At 38.8% G+C, this 20,749-nt stretch overlaps 2 protein-coding genes across 6 annotated transcripts in view; both read left to right on the forward strand.

Moving 5' to 3' along the window:
• Nucleotides 10,167-13,364, forward strand: LOC109820730 (serine/threonine-protein phosphatase 7 long form homolog). Its single transcript, XM_020386927.1, has 6 exons — nucleotides 10,167-10,999; nucleotides 11,201-11,372; nucleotides 11,461-12,188; nucleotides 12,263-12,350; nucleotides 12,427-12,873; nucleotides 12,942-13,364. The coding sequence occupies exons 1-6, from the start codon at nucleotides 10,167-10,169 to the stop codon at nucleotides 13,362-13,364; spliced, it is 2,691 nt and encodes an 896-aa protein (XP_020242516.1).
• Nucleotides 18,399-20,749, forward strand: part of LOC109822800 (dihydroorotate dehydrogenase (quinone), mitochondrial) — a 12,179-nt gene continuing 9,828 nt past the window's right edge. For 4 of the 5 annotated variants that reach the window (XM_020389049.1, XM_020389051.1, XM_020389052.1 and 1 more), the window contains exon 1: nucleotides 18,399-18,663. The gene's annotated coding sequence lies outside the window, so the exon portion shown is untranslated. The remainder of the gene's footprint in view (nucleotides 18,664-20,749) is intronic. The other variant, XM_020389053.1, reaches the window with a different exon arrangement.

The following is a 20,749-nucleotide window of genomic DNA, read 5'->3' on the forward strand; positions in this document are numbered from 1 at the left end:
CAAGCGCGACGGCTGTGCGCGGCTGCACGGTATGCTGAAGCTCCTCGCCGCGGTAATTGTTCGCATGGCAGGCCTTCGCACCTCCTCGCACACCAACGACCGACAGGCCTCCTGTCGACGCCTGAGCGCGCTGGGAGCTCTTGTATAGACTTCAGGAAGCACCGCCTCTACTTTTGGCCCCTCCGCTGTATCTCTAGGCTCCTGTTGTTCGATCGGCACGAGGGTCGCACCTGATTCTCGCGCCCCATCGCGGCTGTGTGGCCGTCCCGCGGGCGGCCGATCGCCAATGTCACAGACGGCCCGAGTCTGCTGATCTCGCTCTGCGCGCCTAATGCGCAAACTGCCACATATCGCATCCAGCTCGCACCGGCTGCTCTGCCCGCCGCGCGCCACCCAATCCGGCAACCTTCACCGACGAAGTCGGAACAAATTTGCGGACCACCGCCCGATGCAGTTCGGTCCGGAGAGGCCACGGTTCGAGGGCTGAGACGATTAACTGCGCGTTCCGCAGTGGAGAATGCGCTGGCTAGGCCAAGACTGGCACCTACGGTCCCCGGTAGCGACAAGCCGTCGCGCACAGGCAGTCTTCGTTGAGGGCGGGTCCAGCATTCGACTCCAGTCGCTGGGCGCCCGGTGCGAATTGGCCGGCCAGCGCGGCTGGCGGGCGAGCGTCATTGCGAGGCCGAGGCGGCGAGGGGCTCGCGCCGACGCGAGGCCGGGGAGATGGATTCAGCGCTACCGCGCGGCGACAGTTCAATCGGCGGCCCAGCCTGAAGCGGGCGGCAAGCGAAAGAAGCTCGGAGGCCTCGACGCGGCGGTTGAAGACGCGGAATTTGAAGTGGAAGGTTCTTGGTCTTTGTTGGGCTTGGCGGGCTTTGGAGGGAGAGGAGGGTCTGCTTGTTTTTGGAGAAGCCTTTGGAGATTTGCGAGGTGGGTCTTTGTTGAGATCGTGGGTTTGAGGGTTTGGGATTGGGGTTTGGTGTTTAGATGTGAGCTGGCCCGTGCTGGAGAAATCGGGCGATATGAAGAGAGCGCGAGCATGAGAGAGGGACGATTTTAGAGAGAGAGAGTGCGTGCGCGTGAGGAGGGCGTCTGAACTCTGAAATGTCCGAATGAAATGCGGAGGGGGGGATTATATAGGTATGGTGAGTGAGTGAGATGACCAAAAAGGACCTGGAGTTGGTTCGGAATTACGATTTTGTTATTGGGACCTCGGGGGATGCGTGGTCAATAGCGGGAACTTGCATTGGTCTATGTGAATGACCAAAGCGCCCATCTTCTTTAATTGGTCCCCTTTTCACTTTAAAATAAAAGTCAGAAAGTTTAATTTCTTTAAGAAATTAATTTGAAGCGACTTATAATAATTTGAGAATGTATTAGTTCGTTCTAATAATTTGAGAAACTAGTTTTGAAACAATTCTCAATTGTGGAGTGAGTCACGTGTTTGACAATTTGGATCTTGTACAGTGGATTCAATCTTATTTAATTACCATCAATTAATAATAGTAGAAAACTCTTTATTTTAATTAATCGCGGTCATGTAATATTTAGATAATAAGTGTGATTCATGCAAAACCTATACATTGACCCTAATCTCATCCAAATGGTTGTGATTTATAATAGGACTAACATTGTATTCTCATAAATTAGATTTTTTTTGAGGTAAAAATAGGGCAAGACGTCCTATCATTGTATATTGAAAGAAAAGTATCTACATGTAATTATATCTAGTTGTGATTTAACGATAGATCCTAAATTGGAAGAGGAACGGACCTATGTTGTCACTCTACGCAACATAGGAACAAAGTCAAATCACTCATAGATATACAAAAGAATATACAATAGTTCAAAGAGTTAATCACCCACAAGCCGAAGTTAAGCTAAGCCAAAAAAATAGAATGGTAGTCCGCTAGGGGACCCTCACCGAACACAAAAGGCCCAAAAAAACTGACAAAAACCAAGGGTGCTAACAGCCCTACCGATCAGCAGTTCCCCCCGTTATTGTCTTCACTTGAAGCGATCAAGTGGGGAATCCCCCTTTTCCCCGGAATTATTTATCATAAGTTTTAATTGAAATAAACGATAGTTGTATATTGACTGATTGAAATACATGAATAAAAAGTAATGCACATAACCCACGCGTGGGGGCTTTCGTTTTTTTTTCCACATAAGAGCTTAACTTTCTCATGGTTCCCACTTAAAAGGAGGGAGAAAGCACAAAAGAAGAGGCTTTTTGAGTGGGGGTTAGTGTATCTTTTGTGGGGTTAGCGTATCTTTTTGTTTAATTCTGCACGTAGAAGAAGCTTATAACTTCTCATGTTCCTCAGTCAAAGAGATCATAAAGAGTTTGAGTACAAAAAACAATATATATGCTATTTGAGTGGGAACAGCGGGTGTTATGTTATCTGCCTTCTTTCCTTCCACTTTTTTTGAGTGAGGTCAGTGATTTATACGTGCTTTCGTCTTCCGTTAGATTTTGGCTACATTAATGTTCCAGTTTCACGTGGATATTTCCTTTATATGTTACTAGAGGGCACGCTTTGTTTTAATGTCTACCTTTATTTTAGATCTCAGTGTCATTGTTGCTATTTTTATGTGCCTGAATTAGACAAAAAAAAAAAAAAACTTTGAAGCTTAGGGGGTGTTTGGTTCAATTTCTAGAAATTATAGGAAATGTTTTCCACCTAAAATATGATTTTCTTGTATTTCTTAAAAAAATTATAGGAAAAGTTTTGAGAAATAAAAAAGTACCAATTTTCTTGTTTTTTATACTTTGTTTGTTTGGTTCAAAACAAGAAAATAGCTCATAACTTTATAGAAAATAACAAGATTTGGTAGGTTTTTAATTAAATATGGTATGTGTCAGATTTCTGGTGATTTCCTCTCATTTTGAGAGGAAATTATTTTTTGTAAAATTTGGTAGGTTTTTATATTTTATAGAAAATATTTCTGTAAATTTTTTGTTGAACCAAACACAATTTACAGAAATCTCTGGAAAACTTTTAATTACAAAGTCGCCATTGTCAGATGTTTTGAGAAAAGTTTTCTCAAAAAATGTGCAACCAAACAGCCCCTTAGCTTACTTAAGTCATTGGCTACAACGTTTTTTATAGAAGTGAATCTTTTTTTAGTATAAGATAATTTTTTAAAGTGTGATTTTTAATTGGAAGTAATTTTTTAAAATAAGATATTTTAGTGGGACATTTGTTAGTATAATTAAGGATAATTTTCAATAATCAATAAGCGTATAAGTCATGCATTTTAATGATCAGACTACTATTTATATATTTTAAAATTTACTATTATTAATAATAATTATTTACTTAGAATTGTTATTGTAATACAAATTTAAAAACAAAGTTTTTACTTTTTTTTCTCTTTGTTTTTTTATTTGTTAGATAGCATTCTGTCATCTCTCAATTTTAATTAATTTTTAATAAAACATGAATTTTATTATTTTTAAATTTAAATTAGTTATACAATTCTAATATTTAATAAAAAAAATTCGTACATGAGTACAATACAAGCAATCATTATTTGTTATCATATATATAATTAGTACATGAGTACAATACAAGCAATCATTCTAATATTAATTTTTAATAAAACATAAATTTTTCCAACACGAGACTATATTCGTACATGAGTACAATACAAGCAATCAATATTTGCTCTAAATAAATCTAATATCCGGTTTGCGTTCATTATTTCATTTACTCTAAAATTAATTTAAATTGTTTGTGAATTTTATACTATTTGGGGTTAAGAAATGGAATAAATTAACTGACAACAACAAACTTGATGAGATTAAGGGAAATCTATAAACTTGATCGGCCGATTCAAATAATGTTTCAAATTTTGAAAATCTATTTCATTATTTGTTTATTCAAAGAAAAAAAATCTATTTTCATTATTGCGTTTGCATACGGATATAGATAAAGTTTGCTCAAAGAATATGTATTTTTTGTCTAACTTCTTGGACATTTGATCATTAATTTGTATTAGAAAGAATATTCACTGATTCTATCGACTACACGATGCAATAATTATTTTCAGTTTGGGGTGGGAGTCTCAGGAGAGGCAGAAGTAGTTTTGCATGCGGTTAATAGGTTCGTTGATGTCCACCATGCGGATGACTCGCTCTCCATGCTTTTGGTCGACTTTCGGAATGCATTTAACTTGGTCGACAGGAGTAGTATGTTGCAGGAAGTACGCCTTAAGTGTTCGGCGATCTCTCCTTGGGTGGAATTTCTATATGTGCAGCCCGCTAGACTGTATTTTGGGGTGGATCACATTTGGTCTGCTCGGGGGATCCAGCAGGGGGACCCGCTAGGGCCTCTGTTGTTCGCACTCACGCTTCACCCGTTGATTCTACGAGTGCAGGAAGAGTGCAAGTTGGCTCTTCATGCTTGGTACTTGGACGATGGGTCCTTGATCGGGGATACTTTGGAAATTGCTAAGGCATATAAGGTGATCGAGACTGAAGGCCCAAGACTCGGGTTGGACCTTAATGTAACCAAAACTGAAATATTCTGGCTCTCACCGGATCCTAGAAGTTTGCTGGAGGAGCTTTTTCCCTTGAATATCAGTCGGCCTCGTGATGGAGTAAGGCTTTTAGGTGGAGCAGTTAGCATGGATGAGGGGTTTGTTGGTGGGTTAGCAGCAAAGAGGGTGGCAAAGTCGACTCAGTTAATGGAAGCGTTGGACCAGCTTAGGGATCCACAGTGCGAGCTCGTCCTTTTAAGGGCTTGTGCGGGTTTGTCCAAGTTGTATTTCGCCTTAAGGACTTGCCCGCCACAGCTCTTTGGAAAGGCGGCGACTCAGTTTGATATTGCGCTTCGGAGGTAAGTCGAGAGCATTGTCACATCCGAAGGCCCAGGCTTCGGGGATCTCCAATGGAAGTTGGCCTCTTTACCTATCAAGGCAGGCGGGTTAGGGGTCTATGCAGCGGCTGATGCCATACAGTTTTCTTTTGTGGCCTCTCGGATTCACTCCATCGAGCTCCAAGACCACATTTTGAGAGCTTGTGGTGAGGTCTCTTTAGGTGAGCATTTTACTACCGCTCGGGCCTCTCTTCAAACCAAGCTACCTGAGATTGATCTTCTTCAAATCACCACTAAAGGGTCTGTCCCCCCAAAACCAATGCGTTATTTGGCATACATTTTTTATGGTGGCATTTGTAGAGATTTATCGACAGAGTTTAACCTTTCAGAGAGGTAGGTTTGCGATTGTTGAGTGCCTGCGGGCAAAGCACGCCCAGGATTTCTTGTTGGCCATGCCTATTGAGGGTTTGGGGCAGCGTATGACTCTGGGGGAATACCAAGCCATCCTTAGGTACAGGTTGTTGGTTCCTTTATTCGTGGAGGGGATAATGTGTCCAGTTTGTCGTAGGACGCAGATGGATGCTTTTGGAGAGCATGCCATCCATTGTCAGAAGCAGCCGGGGTTCAAGTACAGGCACGACTTAGTCAGAGATGTCTTGTATGATATCCTCCAGAGAGCAGGGATCCCATCAAAGAAGGAAGCGCCGGTCAACTTCCTCACTCCTCCTGGAGAGACTAGATCTACTCTAAGGCCGGCAAACGTTCTTGTCTACAGTTGGAGCGGGGGGAAGCATGCTTGTGTTGATTTACAGGGGTGTCTCCGTTGGTGGGGTTTGGTAATGGAGAGTTCAAGGTTGGGCATGCAGCGGATAGAGCAGCAGAGGCCAAGGTGGGCAAACATGATCAAGCTTGCAAGGACAACCATCACAGCTTCATCCCGTTCGCTTTCGACACATTTGGTTTCCTTGCAGCTGATGCGGTGGAGTTCCTCAGGAGGGTTCAGAAATTCGCGAATAAGAATATGGCGATAGCAGGGTCCGCTGAGTATGTGTTTCGTAGGTTAGGTTTTGCAATTCAGAAAGGATTAGCGGCGCAACTTGTTACCCGCTTGTCATCATCACATGTGTAATATTTTTATAATAATTATTTAACAATTATAAAAGGCTTTTATTATGCAAAAAAAACCTTTTTTAAAAAAAAGAAGAAAAAACGGCGTAGGTAGTGCCTTCAAAATTTCCGCTTGTTTCGATCCGAGAATTGAATATTGAACGATGAACAATAATTTACAACGGTCGGTCTTTGGCTAATGAATACGAACCCCCTTAAGCTCTCTCTTTACACCAACTTATCCACTAGTGATGCTTAGGGGGTATTTGGTTCAATTTCTATAAATTATTGGAAATGTTTTCCATTCAAAATATGATTTCCTTGTATTTCTTAAAAATTTATAGATAAAGTTTTGAGAAGTCAAAAAGTACAATTTTTCTTGGTTTTTTTATCTTTGCTTTTGGTTCAAAACAAGAAAATGACACATAACTTTATTAAAAATAGCAAGATTTCCTATAATTTGTATAAATTGAACCAAACACCCCCTAAATTTATAAAAAATATTAACTTTATAGAAACATGTCAATATGATGTTGGATTTCTGGGTGATTTCTGCCTATTTTGATAGAAAATTAATTTTTTAAATTTTGGTACTTTTTTGTACTTTATAGAAAATATTTCTATAAATTTTTCTTGGACCAAACACAATTTACGAAAATCTATAAAAAAATTTTAATTACAGAATTATCATTGTCAGACATTTTGAGAAATGATAAATTTTTGAAAACACCTATTTTTTAAATTTATATAGCAAAATCTACCCTTTCTGAAAAATATCAGCAAAACCGACCCTTTTCAGATGAAAAGGGTCGGTTTTGCTGCGGAAGAGATTTTTGAAATGGACGGGACTAGCGGTCCCATGCATTTCATTTTCTTTTCAATCCAAAACATCCTGTTAAAGTAACCCCTCCACTCTAGCTTAATTACTAACATCAACCCTAACCCACCTGCTGTGTTTCACCCTCAGCAACGCCAACACCAACATTACGACGAACGACGACAGCGGGAAGGCGGCGAGAGCTATAGCGGCAGCGAAACCGATGATGGGGAGGACGCGGTAGTTCATGAAGGTTAAGATGGATGTGATTAACAGGATTAGCGGGTTTCTTCGGAGGGAGGGGTTGAGGTAATCGAGGAAGAGGACGGGGTAGAGGGCGTTGTCGATGGCACCAGAGGCCCACTTCTAGAGGCCCAGAGGGGGGGGGGAGAAGGCGGAGGAGACCCAGAGGACGTATCCGTCGTTGGAGGGGAAGAGGGAGGAGAGCTTGGTGGTGATGAGGGCCTTGGGGAGAGACCGGAGGAGAGGGAAGAGGAGGAAACCGACGACGGAGAGGAGGGGCGCCACAGCCGTAGCGGACGGAGTCCTCGATGCCGAATGGGCCGTTAGAGACGTCGTAGAAGATGTGGGCGACGAGGGGGAGGAGGGTTAGCTTGGGCCGAGAAGTCGGGGCTGACGATGATGATGGGTGCGGGTAAAGAAAACAAAATGCACGGGACTGCTAGTCCCGTGCAATTAGAAAACCTCTTCCGCAACAAAACCGGCTATTTTCATCTGAAAATGGTCGGTTTTGCTAAATTTTTTTCAGAGAAGGTCAATTTTGCTATATAAATTTGAAAAATGAGTGTTTTCAAAATTTTATCCTTTAAGAAATCTTTTCTATAAAATTGTGAACCAAACACCCCTTAATTGCACGAATGAGACTTTATGGAATAATTAAGCTTTCACTGTCCATTTTTAAGTTTAATTAATCTAAATGAGTAACTCAAATTTTTAGTAGTTTTTATTTATGCCTCCTACTAAAATAATTCTCTGGTCGGTGCATGATCAGCTGCATGCCACTTTAATGACAATATTCTATATAATTTTTTTTTTAAAATTGTCTACTGCCCACCATTTAAGGGGGTCTTCACTCAAACTGAAACAATTCTCAAAGTTATTATAAAGCAAAATTTCAAAAGGAATAAAGAAAATCCACGTATATGAGGTCAAGCTATTCATGCTTGAATGCAACGAGAACAGAGAACTAATATTGCAGCTGGTAAAAGAATATAGGCAGTTGGTATAATATTTATGGGAAATGCGGAAATAAATGTGTTGAATAATATACCTACTTGGAAATTTTGACAACTTAGAAAATTTTGAAACTCTTAATTAGTATCAATTAAAATTAAAACAGTTTAAAAAATAAGTGGTCTAAATACTTTTCTCTCATAATTTCCTTTTGTAATTAAGAGATCAAAATTTTAGTATGTGAATCCTAATTTAAGAGGCGAATCTACCTTTTGATGGTCAAGAAACAACTCTACCCAAACAATTTCAAAAAACTCCAATGCAAACCAGAACTATTATTCCCACCCCCCTTCATATCCTCCGCTATAGCTTTTTGCAAAGAAATCTCATTAATTTTTGATGCAAAAGTGATGCGAGTAAAGAAGACTGATTGACCTTTGCGAAATTCATAACAAATAAAGTCAATAACTGCTCTTTATATGGGAATCGGAAGGGGGTAAAAGTGGATAATATTTTCAAGTGCAAACTTGTGAATAATAGCAAAATACAAGGTCATTATTTAAAGAGGAGATTTTAGGAATTTTCCTGGTACGTGCTCGGATAACTTGGGACCAAGGTTTCTTGGTTGTCAATCTTCTTTTTATCATTCCAATACTTTATGAATATCCCTCCCATAAATATTATATATGTATTTTAGTCGCGATGTTGACAATTTTTATGTCAATGTATTTATTACAAAAAAATTTAAGGTGGGTTTTTTGGTCAAAAGGTCCTTCTAAGATGACGCTTTTCCGAATTTTTATACAAAAGCCACGAAATCAAAAACAGAAAAAACAAGAATACGGCGGTCTGGAACTGGATATTTGATATATTGATTTTGGTAATTAGTAGTTGTGTCGTACAATTAATGCCATGGTTGTTGCATAACTTTGGCTTTATAAGTTTATAACATGACACAAAGCACATTCATGTTCTCTTCTATAGCATTTGTATAATTGTATGTGCAAGTTAAGGCACATTTATGATTATCCAACCGTGGATTAAAAAAAACCGATCATCCAATTTTTATATTTTGATCCGAATAAGTAAATGAATTAACTCTTTGACGAAATGGTTATGCAAGAACGAAAGTCATATCCGTTCTTAAATCGGTGTCCTAATTAATATTATTTCAATTCCCCACAAATATTGTTCAGGACAAATTTTCAAAAGCAACCGTTTTACACATTTAATTGCAAAAACCGACCCCTTTTCATAATAATTGCAAAAACCGACCTGTTTTCAGCCCAGCGCTGAAAACAGGTCGGTTTTTGTAAAAAAATCTCCGAAACATCACGGGAGTTCAACTCCCGTGAAGTTTATGGAGAAATTAAACTTCACGGGAGTTCAACTCCCGTGAAGCGTAATTTCTGCTTAAAACTCCACGGGAGTTGAACTCCCGTGGAGTTACAGTCAGCAATTCCAGAGAATCGAGTCTCTGGCAAATTGTGACTGCAACTTCACGGGAGTTCAACTCCCGTGAAGTTTATGGAGAAATTAAACTTCACGGGAGTTCAACTCCCGTGAAGTTTATGGAGAAATTAAACTTCACGGGAGTTCAACTCCAGAAAACAGGTAAATTATTTCAAAAAAAAGCTATACTCTCTAATTGTTGTATACTCCCACTATTTGATTGTGATTACATGTAAGAATCTAGATTTTAAAATTTAATTATGAATTGTTTATGAATTTTATGAAGAAATGTGAAAAGTAGATGGGAAATTATCAATAAATGTGAAAATTAGAGGGAAAATTATCAATAAATGTGAAAAATAGAGGGAAAATTATCAATGGGGAAATTATCAATAATTTTTGTGAAATTTGTGAAGAATTAGTGTGTAATTTATCAATAATTTTGTGAAATTAGAGGGGAAATTATCAATAATTTCGAAAATTATTGTATTTAGAGTTTAGAATTTAATTGTGAATTATTTAGATTTTGTGAAGAAAAATTAGATTTTAGATTTTTGCATATGTATGATATAAATTAGATTTTAGAATTTAATTGTGAATTATTTACGAATTTTGTGAAGACGTATTAAATAATTTTGCGTATTTAGAGGTGAAATTATCAATTAATGTGGAAATTAGAGTTACTACCTAAATGTAAAAATTAGTAACAATCAATATTTATTTGGCTTTTCGTGTAATATTGATATTGAATTTTTCACTCTTCAGAGGTAACGATGAACGATCGAATTGTAATTCTCTGTTCTTATGATGGGAAGATTAATTACCTCGAAAATAATATGCTCGTTTATGAAGGAGGCACGACGAGATCGTTGTTCATAACAAAATCGTGTACTTTCGATGAGTTGGTTAATGAATTACACAAACTTACATTAACTAACTCACGTGAGTATCACCTCAGTGTGGTTTGCAATTATCCTGTTGTGGGGAACAGAACAAGTGGCATTCAAATATCAAGTGACTACGATATGGGTCTCATTCATGTCTTACACGACGAGAAGCGTTCGGTCGAATTGTTCATTGAAAAACATCAGAGAGATTTGGGCAAATCGTTGAACTACGAAGGAATGTATTCCCGCATGTTGGAGGATCCTGAAGTTGATTCTGTAGGCTTTTTATCTCCTCAACAAGATGAATGTTGGACACAATCACAATACATGAGCGGTCCTTCGTTCGTGGGCACTTCGAATGCTTTCGATACTAACACGGGAATTCAAGAAGATAATGCAAGTGTTGAATCCGAGAATGATGATGAAGAGGAGGGATTACAAATTAATAGCATGACCGTGATAGATCGTGATGACGGATATTACCTCCATACGATAGTCGACATTGGACACCATACAAAGAGTGTTTTCGTCCACCATACGATAGTCGACATTGGACACAAGATGGGCCACGGATATTACCTCCATTGTATAAAAGATCGGCGGGGCGCCCTCATTCCGTGCGTATTAGAAATAGTATGGATGACGGACGTGAAGGAGCTAGGAGGAGAAATAAGTGCAGTAGATGTGATCAACCGGGTCACAACAAAAATAGGTGTCCAGTTAGTATTAGGCGTTGATTTGTATTATGTATCGTTTTGCACTATGTCATTCGTAGTTGTTATCTTTGAAGCGTATGATACTCGTTATTTGTAATATGTTCTGTATGCAACTCCGTTCATTTCACCCATGAATTTGTATTATGTAGCGTTTTGCACTATGTCATTCGTGTATGTCATTCGTAGTTGTTATCTTTGAAGCAGTTTACACTCGTTATTTGTAATACGTGTTATGTATGATACTGTGTTCATTGCACTCTGTATATATGCTCATATTTTAATCACAGGTCTATTCATTATGGATCCGGGACCGGAGAATCCCGACGTTTTGTACCTTCAGGCGAGTCATTGTTCAGACCATATTGGTTCGGGAGAGGTAATACGAATAAATTAGATATATATTTCTTCGATTAATGTAATTTTTTAATGAATATACTTAAAACTGATTCTCGTTTTATGTGCAGCCCGTACCAGAGTTCACGATGATCGAGCATTCCCATAGTCATTCGGCATGGGTCATAGAGGATGAGAGGGTACTAGCTTTGATCGCTCAGGCCGGTTTTCGACCGTGTTCGACGATTCGTTATATCAGGCTTGATTGGCCGCTTATCACTGCTTTGATTGAGAGGTGGAGGCCAGAGACCAACACCTTTCACATGCATATAGGGGAGTGCACCATCACTTTACAGGACGTGGCCGTCATACTTGGGCTCCGGATTGATGGACCGGTAGTTACGGGCACCGACGATCATAGTTGGCCGGAGGTATGTGGCCGGCTACTTGGACAGGTTCCCGACTTGAGGAGTGGTGCGATGAAGCTATCGTGGCTTCGTCAGACATTTCAGGGCGACATACCAGAGGATGCCTCTGATGAGACGCTCCAGTTTCATGCTCGTGCATACATATTGCACATGATAGGGTGCGTACTATTTCCTGATGCGAGCAAGACTCTCGTACATGCACGATGGCTGCCACTGCTGGAGGATTTTGGTGTATGCGGGGCACTATCGTGGGGCAGTGCGGTGTTGGCATATTTGTATCGAGAATTGAGTAGAGTATCTCTGATGCAGAATAAAGAATTCAAGGGATGCTGTACGTTGATACAGATTTGGTCATGGGAGCGCATTCATATTGGACGACCCACTTTACTTATGCACCGTGACTTAGAGGGGCAGTATCCGTTGGCATACAGGTATAATTGTACACACACATATTTCATTCGTAACCTGAATATTTGTACTTATATATTCGCTATTCTGCATATAGGTATAACGTGCGATACGCTCAGTACAAATCAGCGACGCGTCACCGTCAGTTTTACCGAAATGAGCTTGATGGCCTCCAGCATGAACAGGTAAATATAAAACTCAAGAAGTATGAATATTATAGTTTTTCTGTATGATACTGATAAATGTTTTATTTTATTTCAGTTCAAGTGGAGACCCTATACACCGCCGGAGCTCGATATACATTCTCTTGCACCTATCTGCCGAGATAGTCCCGGCTTGTGGAGAGCCAGAGTTCCATTGATCTGTTGGGAGATCGTAGAGATGCATGTACCGGACCGTGTGCTACGGCAGTTTACACTCTCTCAGCATATTCCAGATCCTGTCGAGCAGATCAATCGTCGGCGGCGCCCTACATCGCACCGGACTGACTGGGCCGTAGTCCGTGCGGACTACATAGGCAGGTGGGTTCAGAGGTGGGATTGCATACAGGATACGAGGCCCACAGCTGTTGACTATACCACGTATATGCGTTGGTATTGGGGTATCACACGTAGATGGATCACGCGTGACCCACAGCCTTTAGCTGGACACATGCCACGCCCACCGACAGATAGTTACATCCCTAGTGGGATGAACGAGAGAGATTACGTAAGTTTCTAAGCTAAATTATAATATTTTTTATTGAGTTGATACTTAATAAATTGTTTACCACGCAGGTCCGTGTTTTAGATAGCATTGATGCTGATATTGATGCGCACGTGACTGAGATTCAGGATCAGGTGGCGTTAGGTCTCCTCAGCAGGATCAAGAAGAGCATAGCGCAGGTGTTCCATAAGACTCACGTCGACGAGTTCGCAGGCCGTGAGGACAGGTCTCGCTCATTTGGACGGGCGTACGCTCGACGTCGACGGCCGCGTGATGATGACGCCGGCACTTCGCATGCCGATGGAGCCGGCACTTCGCCAAGCTTCATACACAGCACCGAGATACTAGATAGTTGCGCTCATCAGCAGAACCCAGGCGGGCGGGGAAGAGCGAGGAGGAGGGACGAGAGGGAGAGGAAGGAGGCGGAGCGTGATGATTGCGGTGTGTATATCAATGTACTTATTGATAAATTGCTAACTTCGCTGAATTTTTAAATACGTACACTCTTTGAAGATAAATTGTTGTTTCACTATACAATCTCGTCGTGTTTTAATTCATGGCTTGAATCATGTATTATATTGTTGTTTGCAAATAATATTGCATATATATGAGCTTATAATTCATTGTTGAATCATGTATATATTTGTTGTTGCAAATAAATTGACATATATCATGAGTACAGGTAAATATACAAAACACCTGCCAAGCAGTTCCGTGCACGCTGTTGGATGTGACTTGCAACTTTCACGGGAGTTGAACTCCCGTGGAGTTACAGTCAACAATTCCAGAGACTCGATCTCTGGCAAATTGTGACTGCAACTTCACGGGAGTTGAACTCCCGTGAAGTTGCAGTCACAATTTGCCAGAGACTCGATTCTCTGGAATTGCTGACTGTAACTCCACGGGAGTTCAACTCCCGTGGAGTTTTAAGCAGAAGTTAAGCTTCACGGGAGTTGAACTCCCGTGAAGTTTAATTTCTCCATAAACTTCACGGGAGTTGAATTCCCGTGATGTTTCGGAGATTTTTTTACAAAAACCGACCTGTTTTCAGCGCTGGGCTGAAAACAGGTCGGTTTTTGCAATTATTATGAAAATGAGTCGGTTTTTGCAATTAAATGTGTAAAACGGTTGCTTTTGAAAATTTGTCCATATTGTTCAATGATTAAGCATTTAGATTACGTGAATTCTTTGGTTTAAGATTGCGATGTAATGTCCTCTTTGTACAAGAAAGACGTACTGTTGTTCATATCAAAAGTTATAGTATCTATCACAGCATAATTTGATCATAATTCCATACTTAACAGTTTTATGATATTGTACAGTTAGGAATAAAATACGAGTTGATGTATATTTCATATGAGCATAACTACATATAGTTATACAAATTGAAATAACATGAAAAAATCCCATTAAAGATAGAAAATGGAGAAGCAGCAGAGGAAAAAATACGTTGCATATATAATACATGATTATGCGTCGTATGAAGACAGAACACGAAGAGATTATGGCTTTGTTTGGCAAAACTAGCTGAAAGCTATGAGATTATAGCTGAAAGCTGTTAAGCTAGCTGAAAGCTGTGAAATTATAGCTGAAAGCTGTTAGCTGTGTAGCTAGCTGATTGACTAGGCTCTGTTTGGCAAAACTAGCTGAAAGCTGCGAGATTATAGCTGAAAGCTGTCAAGCTAGCTGAAAGCTGTGAAATTATAGCTGAAAGCTGATAGCTGTGTAGCTAGCTGATTGACTAGAGCTGTTTGGCAAAAGAAGCTGTACAACTAGCTTAAATTTGTTAAATGACTAAAAAGATCATGCAATATTATTAATATAAAATTAAAATTATTAGGGGCAAAAACGGAAGAAAAAATTTGACAGCTCCTTCCCAAAGACAAACGCTACTTGAGATAGCTTTCCAAAAGCTACTTGCAAAAGACACAATCTCCAAAATAATCCCCTCCTATTTTTGGTTACCAAACAGCTCTACTAGCTTATTGACCAAGTCAATAAGACACAAGCTCTTAGATAAGACACTTTTTTGGTTGCCAAACAGTGCCTAGAGCTGTTTGGCAAAAGTAGTTGTACAAGTAGCTTAAATTTGTTAAATGACTAAAAAAACATGCAATATTATTGATATAAAATTAGAATTATTAGGGGCAAAAACAAAAGAATAAAATTGGCAACTCCTTCTTAAAGACAATCGCTACTTGAGGTAGCTTTCCAAAAGCTACTTGCAAAAGACACAGGGCCGACCCTAGGGGTAGGCCGGAGAGGCCTTCGCCTAGGGCCCCAAAAAACAAGGGCTCCACTATCATCAAATGATTGCATTGTTTCTTCATAATTTATCTGCAGACAGTATGCTAATTTTTTGATGGTATATAACTTTCATCGTGCTTTATTATGCACATGACACTGTTTTTAATGCTGCTTGCACATTATAAACATGACACTGTTTTTAATGCTGCTTGCACATTATAACTTTTTTATGTGTGATTATAAGCTCCAACTGTAGCGGGACAATGGGCAAATTAACTGCTATGCATGTGTTGACTTTCTGTTATATTTTTTAATCTATCTCTGCAGAACTGTATGCTAATTTCCATTCATGCGTTGTGCTTTATACAGTGCATCCTAAGTGCATTTCAAATTAAGCTGCTTTACTATATGTATTTGTTCTATTTTGATTTATCTTATGATGATTGGATCTTGAAGTGTATGCCAAATACTTTGTTTTTACTATATGTCTTTGAAAGAAGCTTTTCAAAGTTAAAATTGATCAAATCTTACCTTCGATCAACTATGTCACAAGAAAGATTGAATGACTTAGCTATATTGTCAATTGAGAAAAATATAGTGGAGAAGCTTGATTATACAAGTGTAATTAATGATTTTGCATCTAAAAATGCAAGAAGAGGCTTTATAAAGTGATACGGTTCATTGCTCTTGTTTTGGGAATGAGAGTGTTAGGGTGTGATTTGTAGGCCTTTGGCCAAGGTGGGTAGCTTAGGAGAACTATATTGTGTTTGATCCTTAGAATTAGTTATAGCATCCCTTGGTATATAGGCAGCCCTAAAGTTACATGAGTACAACACTTTATTTTTAAAAAAAATCTTGAATATAGGAGGGCCCCTTTAGGATTTTTGTTCAAGTTTTTGCCTAGGGGCCCCCAAATGCTCAGGATCGGTCCTAAAAAGACACAATCTCCAAAATAATCTTCTCCTATTTTTGGTCACCAAACAGCTCTACTAGCTTATTGACAAAGTCAATAAGACACAAGCTCTTAGATAAGACATTTTTTTTGCTTGCCAAACAGTGCCTATGTATCGATATATTTAACATATACAAGCGTACATATTGTACGATTGGTTTTAGGATTCTCTTATTCCTTTGAAACTACCGAACCTACTACGTGTTTTATTATTTTTTTACTTTGTACTTTTTTGAGAAATCAATGCATGTTAGTAGTTGCTAATGCATTATTATGAATTCACCAGAGTCGCTACTTGACTTTATATATATATATATATTTTTTACGCTACCGCGTATAGCTTGATTTAGTTTATAATTGAGCTACCTAAGTACATACACATTATACTTTTCCTAGTTTTAAATGGTCTTGTTTTCTCTTTATTATATGTTCGTTGTTTCCTAGTACTGAGGCCGATATTGAAGTATCAACTAGACAGGATTAACCGCCAATAACAAATTATATATTTGATTAGCGAGTAATTAATGATGGTTTAACAACAAATCTATACTTGGTCCCGGAGAAGAAATATGCATACGTGTAGTGGCAAATTCAGGATTTCTAATAAATAGTATCACTATATAATTAATAATTATTATTGTCCTGATGAGTTTTTATATTTTGAAAAAAAAATTACATAATCACATAATTCGCATCATTAGTAATATTATCATATATATAATTAGTAACACTATCAAATAGATAAGCGCAATAGAAACCTTTACTCGTAGGTTACTTGATTATGTGTCGAGCGGGAGCTCTAACTTATGCATATGGGGTAGAAAAATCTTAGACAACATTCATTAACAAAGGGTGAAAGTATAAGTTATTTTACGAATAGGTTTAATTGCACTTAGATACGCGATAGTTTACACTAATTTTATTAAAATTGGCACTGAGTTTTTTAACACTTAGCATTTAAACACCTAAAGTTTATAAAATTGCCACTTAGATAGAAAGTTTTTTAAACTTGCACTTAAATACCCTATTAATGCGGACTTGAGAGTATTTAAGTGTGATTTTTAAAAACTTTAGTAATCTAAGTGCCACTTTAGAAAACTTCAGAGTGTCTACGTGCAAGTTTAAAAAAACTTTAGGGTATATAATTACTGTAAAAAATAAGTGAGGGTATATAATTGGAAGTTTTAAAATCTTTATAGTATACAAGTGCTAGCAAAATTAAGTGAGGGTATATAAATGCAATGTAGGATAAGCTATAGGGTGTTTAAGTGCAATTAAGCCCCAAGAATATAAACTGGATGGGCTAATAATTCTGTTAATTAGTTCAAGATACATGCCCATGGGACTTGCGTTATCATGGTTTAGTTGAATTTCCCCTATTTAAGCCTAAGTTGGGTAAATTTGAGAACATGGTTCGTTTATAAGAATTGAGAGATATGAATGTGTAACAAGGAGCCCTTGGGGCTTGTTTGGATTGAGGGGAATGAGGGTGAAGGGAAGTTAGGGGAACCATTCACCTCCATTCACCTTGTTTGGGAACACTTAGGAGGTGAAGTTAATTCACCTCCATTCACATTGGTTCACCCCCTAATAGTATAAAAATTGTTACCCCCAAATTGGGGTGTAACCAAGGGGAAGGGAATTCCCTTCCCTTCCCTTCTCTTCCCTTCACTCAGCTTTCCTTAACTTCCTTTCACCTCCTACGAATCCAAACATGCCCTTAATTAGGGAAGTGGTGTCACGTGACTGATACCACCTCCCGTAGGATGGATCTGCCATTGCGTATGTATGCACCCATGTCATGTTGATGACTGCTACGTGAACATTAACAGTAATTAAGCAATTATGTATTCTGTTTTTATTTTTATTTTTTTTCCGTTCTACCAACCAAAGTTTACTTTAATATTATCATCTCATCTTCTTCTAAATGGTTTGTTCTGTTTTTCTTCTTATGTTTATTCCAGCTTTTGTCTGAACCGCCAGATATAGGAATGTTAACTAAACAATTGTCAATTCAAATAAATAAATAAGAAAAACTTGGACTTAATCTATTCAACATTCTAAAGAGAACAGTCATAAATATAAATCCTTGCGCTTGAAGGAGAGAGATGCACACGTATGCAACCATGTCATAGTGCTGACTGATGTTGGAGGTAGGGGTGGCAGTTTTTAACCCGACCCATTAACCCGATTAGACCTGACCCGTTTATATTAAGTATAAGTCAAGTTATATGGGTCGGGTCATAAACGGCTCAACCCAAACTGACCTGTTTATTAAATGGGTAAGTTAGGGTTGACCCGTGTAAGATAAAGAGCTCACCCGTCCTCTCTTCGTCTCTCATAAACACCGCGATTGAAAATTCGGGCCGTCACGTTGTTTTGTCTAGCAACCCGTCCTCTCTTCGTCTCTCATAAACGAAACCCTAGATTTCCCATCTGCGTGCGGCGGCGAGCGGCGAGCGGCGGCGAGCGGCAGCGAGGAGCGAGCGGCGGCGATAGGCGAGAGGTGACGGCGAGCGGCGTCGTTTCATCAAAAGTGACGACGAGTGACGGCGAGCGACGAGCGGCGACAAACGGCGAGCTCGATCCTCTCTGTTAGTTCTCTCTTTCTCTCTCTAAGCTTCATCAAAATTAGGTTTCTTTCATTTTGCTCAAGTTTCTTTAAATTAATTTGATTCAAGCTCAAATGTTACGTTTCCAGAGTTGATCATTGGCTTTCATGTAAATTAATTTGATCATAGATAATCTATTCCTCTTTCTAAGGTTTCATTCATGCTCATTTATTGCCCAATTTGTGATCTGTTGAATTTTGGGGAGTCTATGATCTAGTGATTCTTTTTGTACCATATATTGTTCTTTTCGTATTTTTAATTTTCAGAAGCAGCCTACGAAACAAGCACAAGGTACTAATTTTTCAGTTAGTTAAGACAATTTGACATGATTAATGGCTGAGTTGAGGGAAAACTATATTTATTCATTAGATAAGTATATATGTGTGAAGACTTTGACCTGGTTCTCTTGTCTTAAAGTACTATTTCTTCATGTTGAAGCTGGTAAAGGGTAGTTGGTGAAAGATATATGATTTAAGACTGCAGCCACTGCTCAAGTTGAGGGAGAGTGTCTACAGTCCAAACTACCAAAAGAATAGTGATGACTTGCTCTTATTAATTCCTCAGCATGCCCAGCTTCTCATCCCATGGTGCTATGCTTTGAAAAAGATGGGCAAAGATGGGACTTTAAAGGTCCTTTATGTTTGCCTACTTGATAGTATGCATGTATGAATGAGAATTTGGGTATATACATTTCTTATTGCATAATAAAAAAAGTTATTTTCAGGTTATATTCATTTGTTTGTAGTGTGAATATTAACTACTCATGAGAGGTAAATGTCAAAAGGTTAAAGAGACCTTGGACAGTCCAAACGGGTCTAAATGAGCGGATATCCATTTAAAAGACGATAAATGGGCACTTAATGGGCCCACCCATAAACCCGCCCGAGTGAAGACCCTCACTATCCCGTTCTCTCTCTCGTCCTCATCTTACTAAAACCCTAATACCCCTCTAAGGCAAACCCTAATCCCTTTCTTCGTTCTCTTCGTTCTCTCTCTCTTTCTCCTCTCACTCGCCATCTCTACTCTCGCAATCTCACAGTCTTTCATCGACTCTCGCTTTCTCGTGCCTCTTCATCTTGTGGTTTTGTATCCTCAACAAGCTGGAATCTCTCATTGAGAATCCATGGATGAGGGAGATTAAGGTGAGATTTTCAATCATGGATTTGATTAGGTCGAAATTGTCAATTCGTTTTAGGGTTTTTTTTCTATTTTCGATTTGTCAAAACAACTGGGGACTATTTGATTTAGATCATTGTTCTAATTACCATTCTTATTTTGGGCGGTTGGAATCAGTGAAATGAAGGTGGAATTTATCTGCACAAAAAATGCCCTAAAGTATTTAAAGTGTTGTAGATAAATGCCCTATAGTTAAAAAAAAAAACTCAAATGACATTATCTTTTCTCTATGCCATATAATTGAGGGTACTAAAGTGAAACTCTTAGAAACTTTGGGGGTATTTAAGTGACGCCATTTATAAACTTTAGGATATTTACATGCAACTTTGGGTAAACAAGAGGGTACCAACGTGCAACATTTTAAAATCTTGGGGAATTTATCTGCACCGCCTATATACTTTGGGACATTTTTTTATTTGGTTTGCAAAAAAATGTCACTTAAGTGCAAGGTCGGGGACACTATAAGGCATTTAAGTATTTAAGTGCAATTAAGGCATATTAGAATTTGATTTTACACGAAATAATCCACTGGGCCGGCCTGCTAATCTTTTTTGAGGCCCATGGAGAGTACAAAATTGAGCCTATAGATTGTAAATGAACTAGGTCTCCACTGACCCAGGATTAACGATTAACGTCAACTCTGAACATAGCATGATTAACAATTAATCTCCATATGTAAATACATTTTTTGAGAGAAAGAAAAATGATTTTAATGCTAATCTTTTTTGAGGCCCATGGAGAGTACAAAATTGAGCCTATAGATTGTAAATGAACTAGGTCTCCACTGACCCAGGATTAACGATTAACGTCAACTCTGAACATAGCATGATTAACAATTAATCTCCATATGTAAATACATTTTTTGAGAGAAAGAAAAATGATTTTAATGCTA

The sequence above is a fragment of the Asparagus officinalis genome, chromosome 8 (genome assembly GCF_001876935.1).
Source record: "Asparagus officinalis chromosome 8, Aspof.V1, whole genome shotgun sequence".
Lineage (NCBI taxonomy): Eukaryota > Viridiplantae > Streptophyta > Magnoliopsida > Asparagales > Asparagaceae > Asparagus > Asparagus officinalis.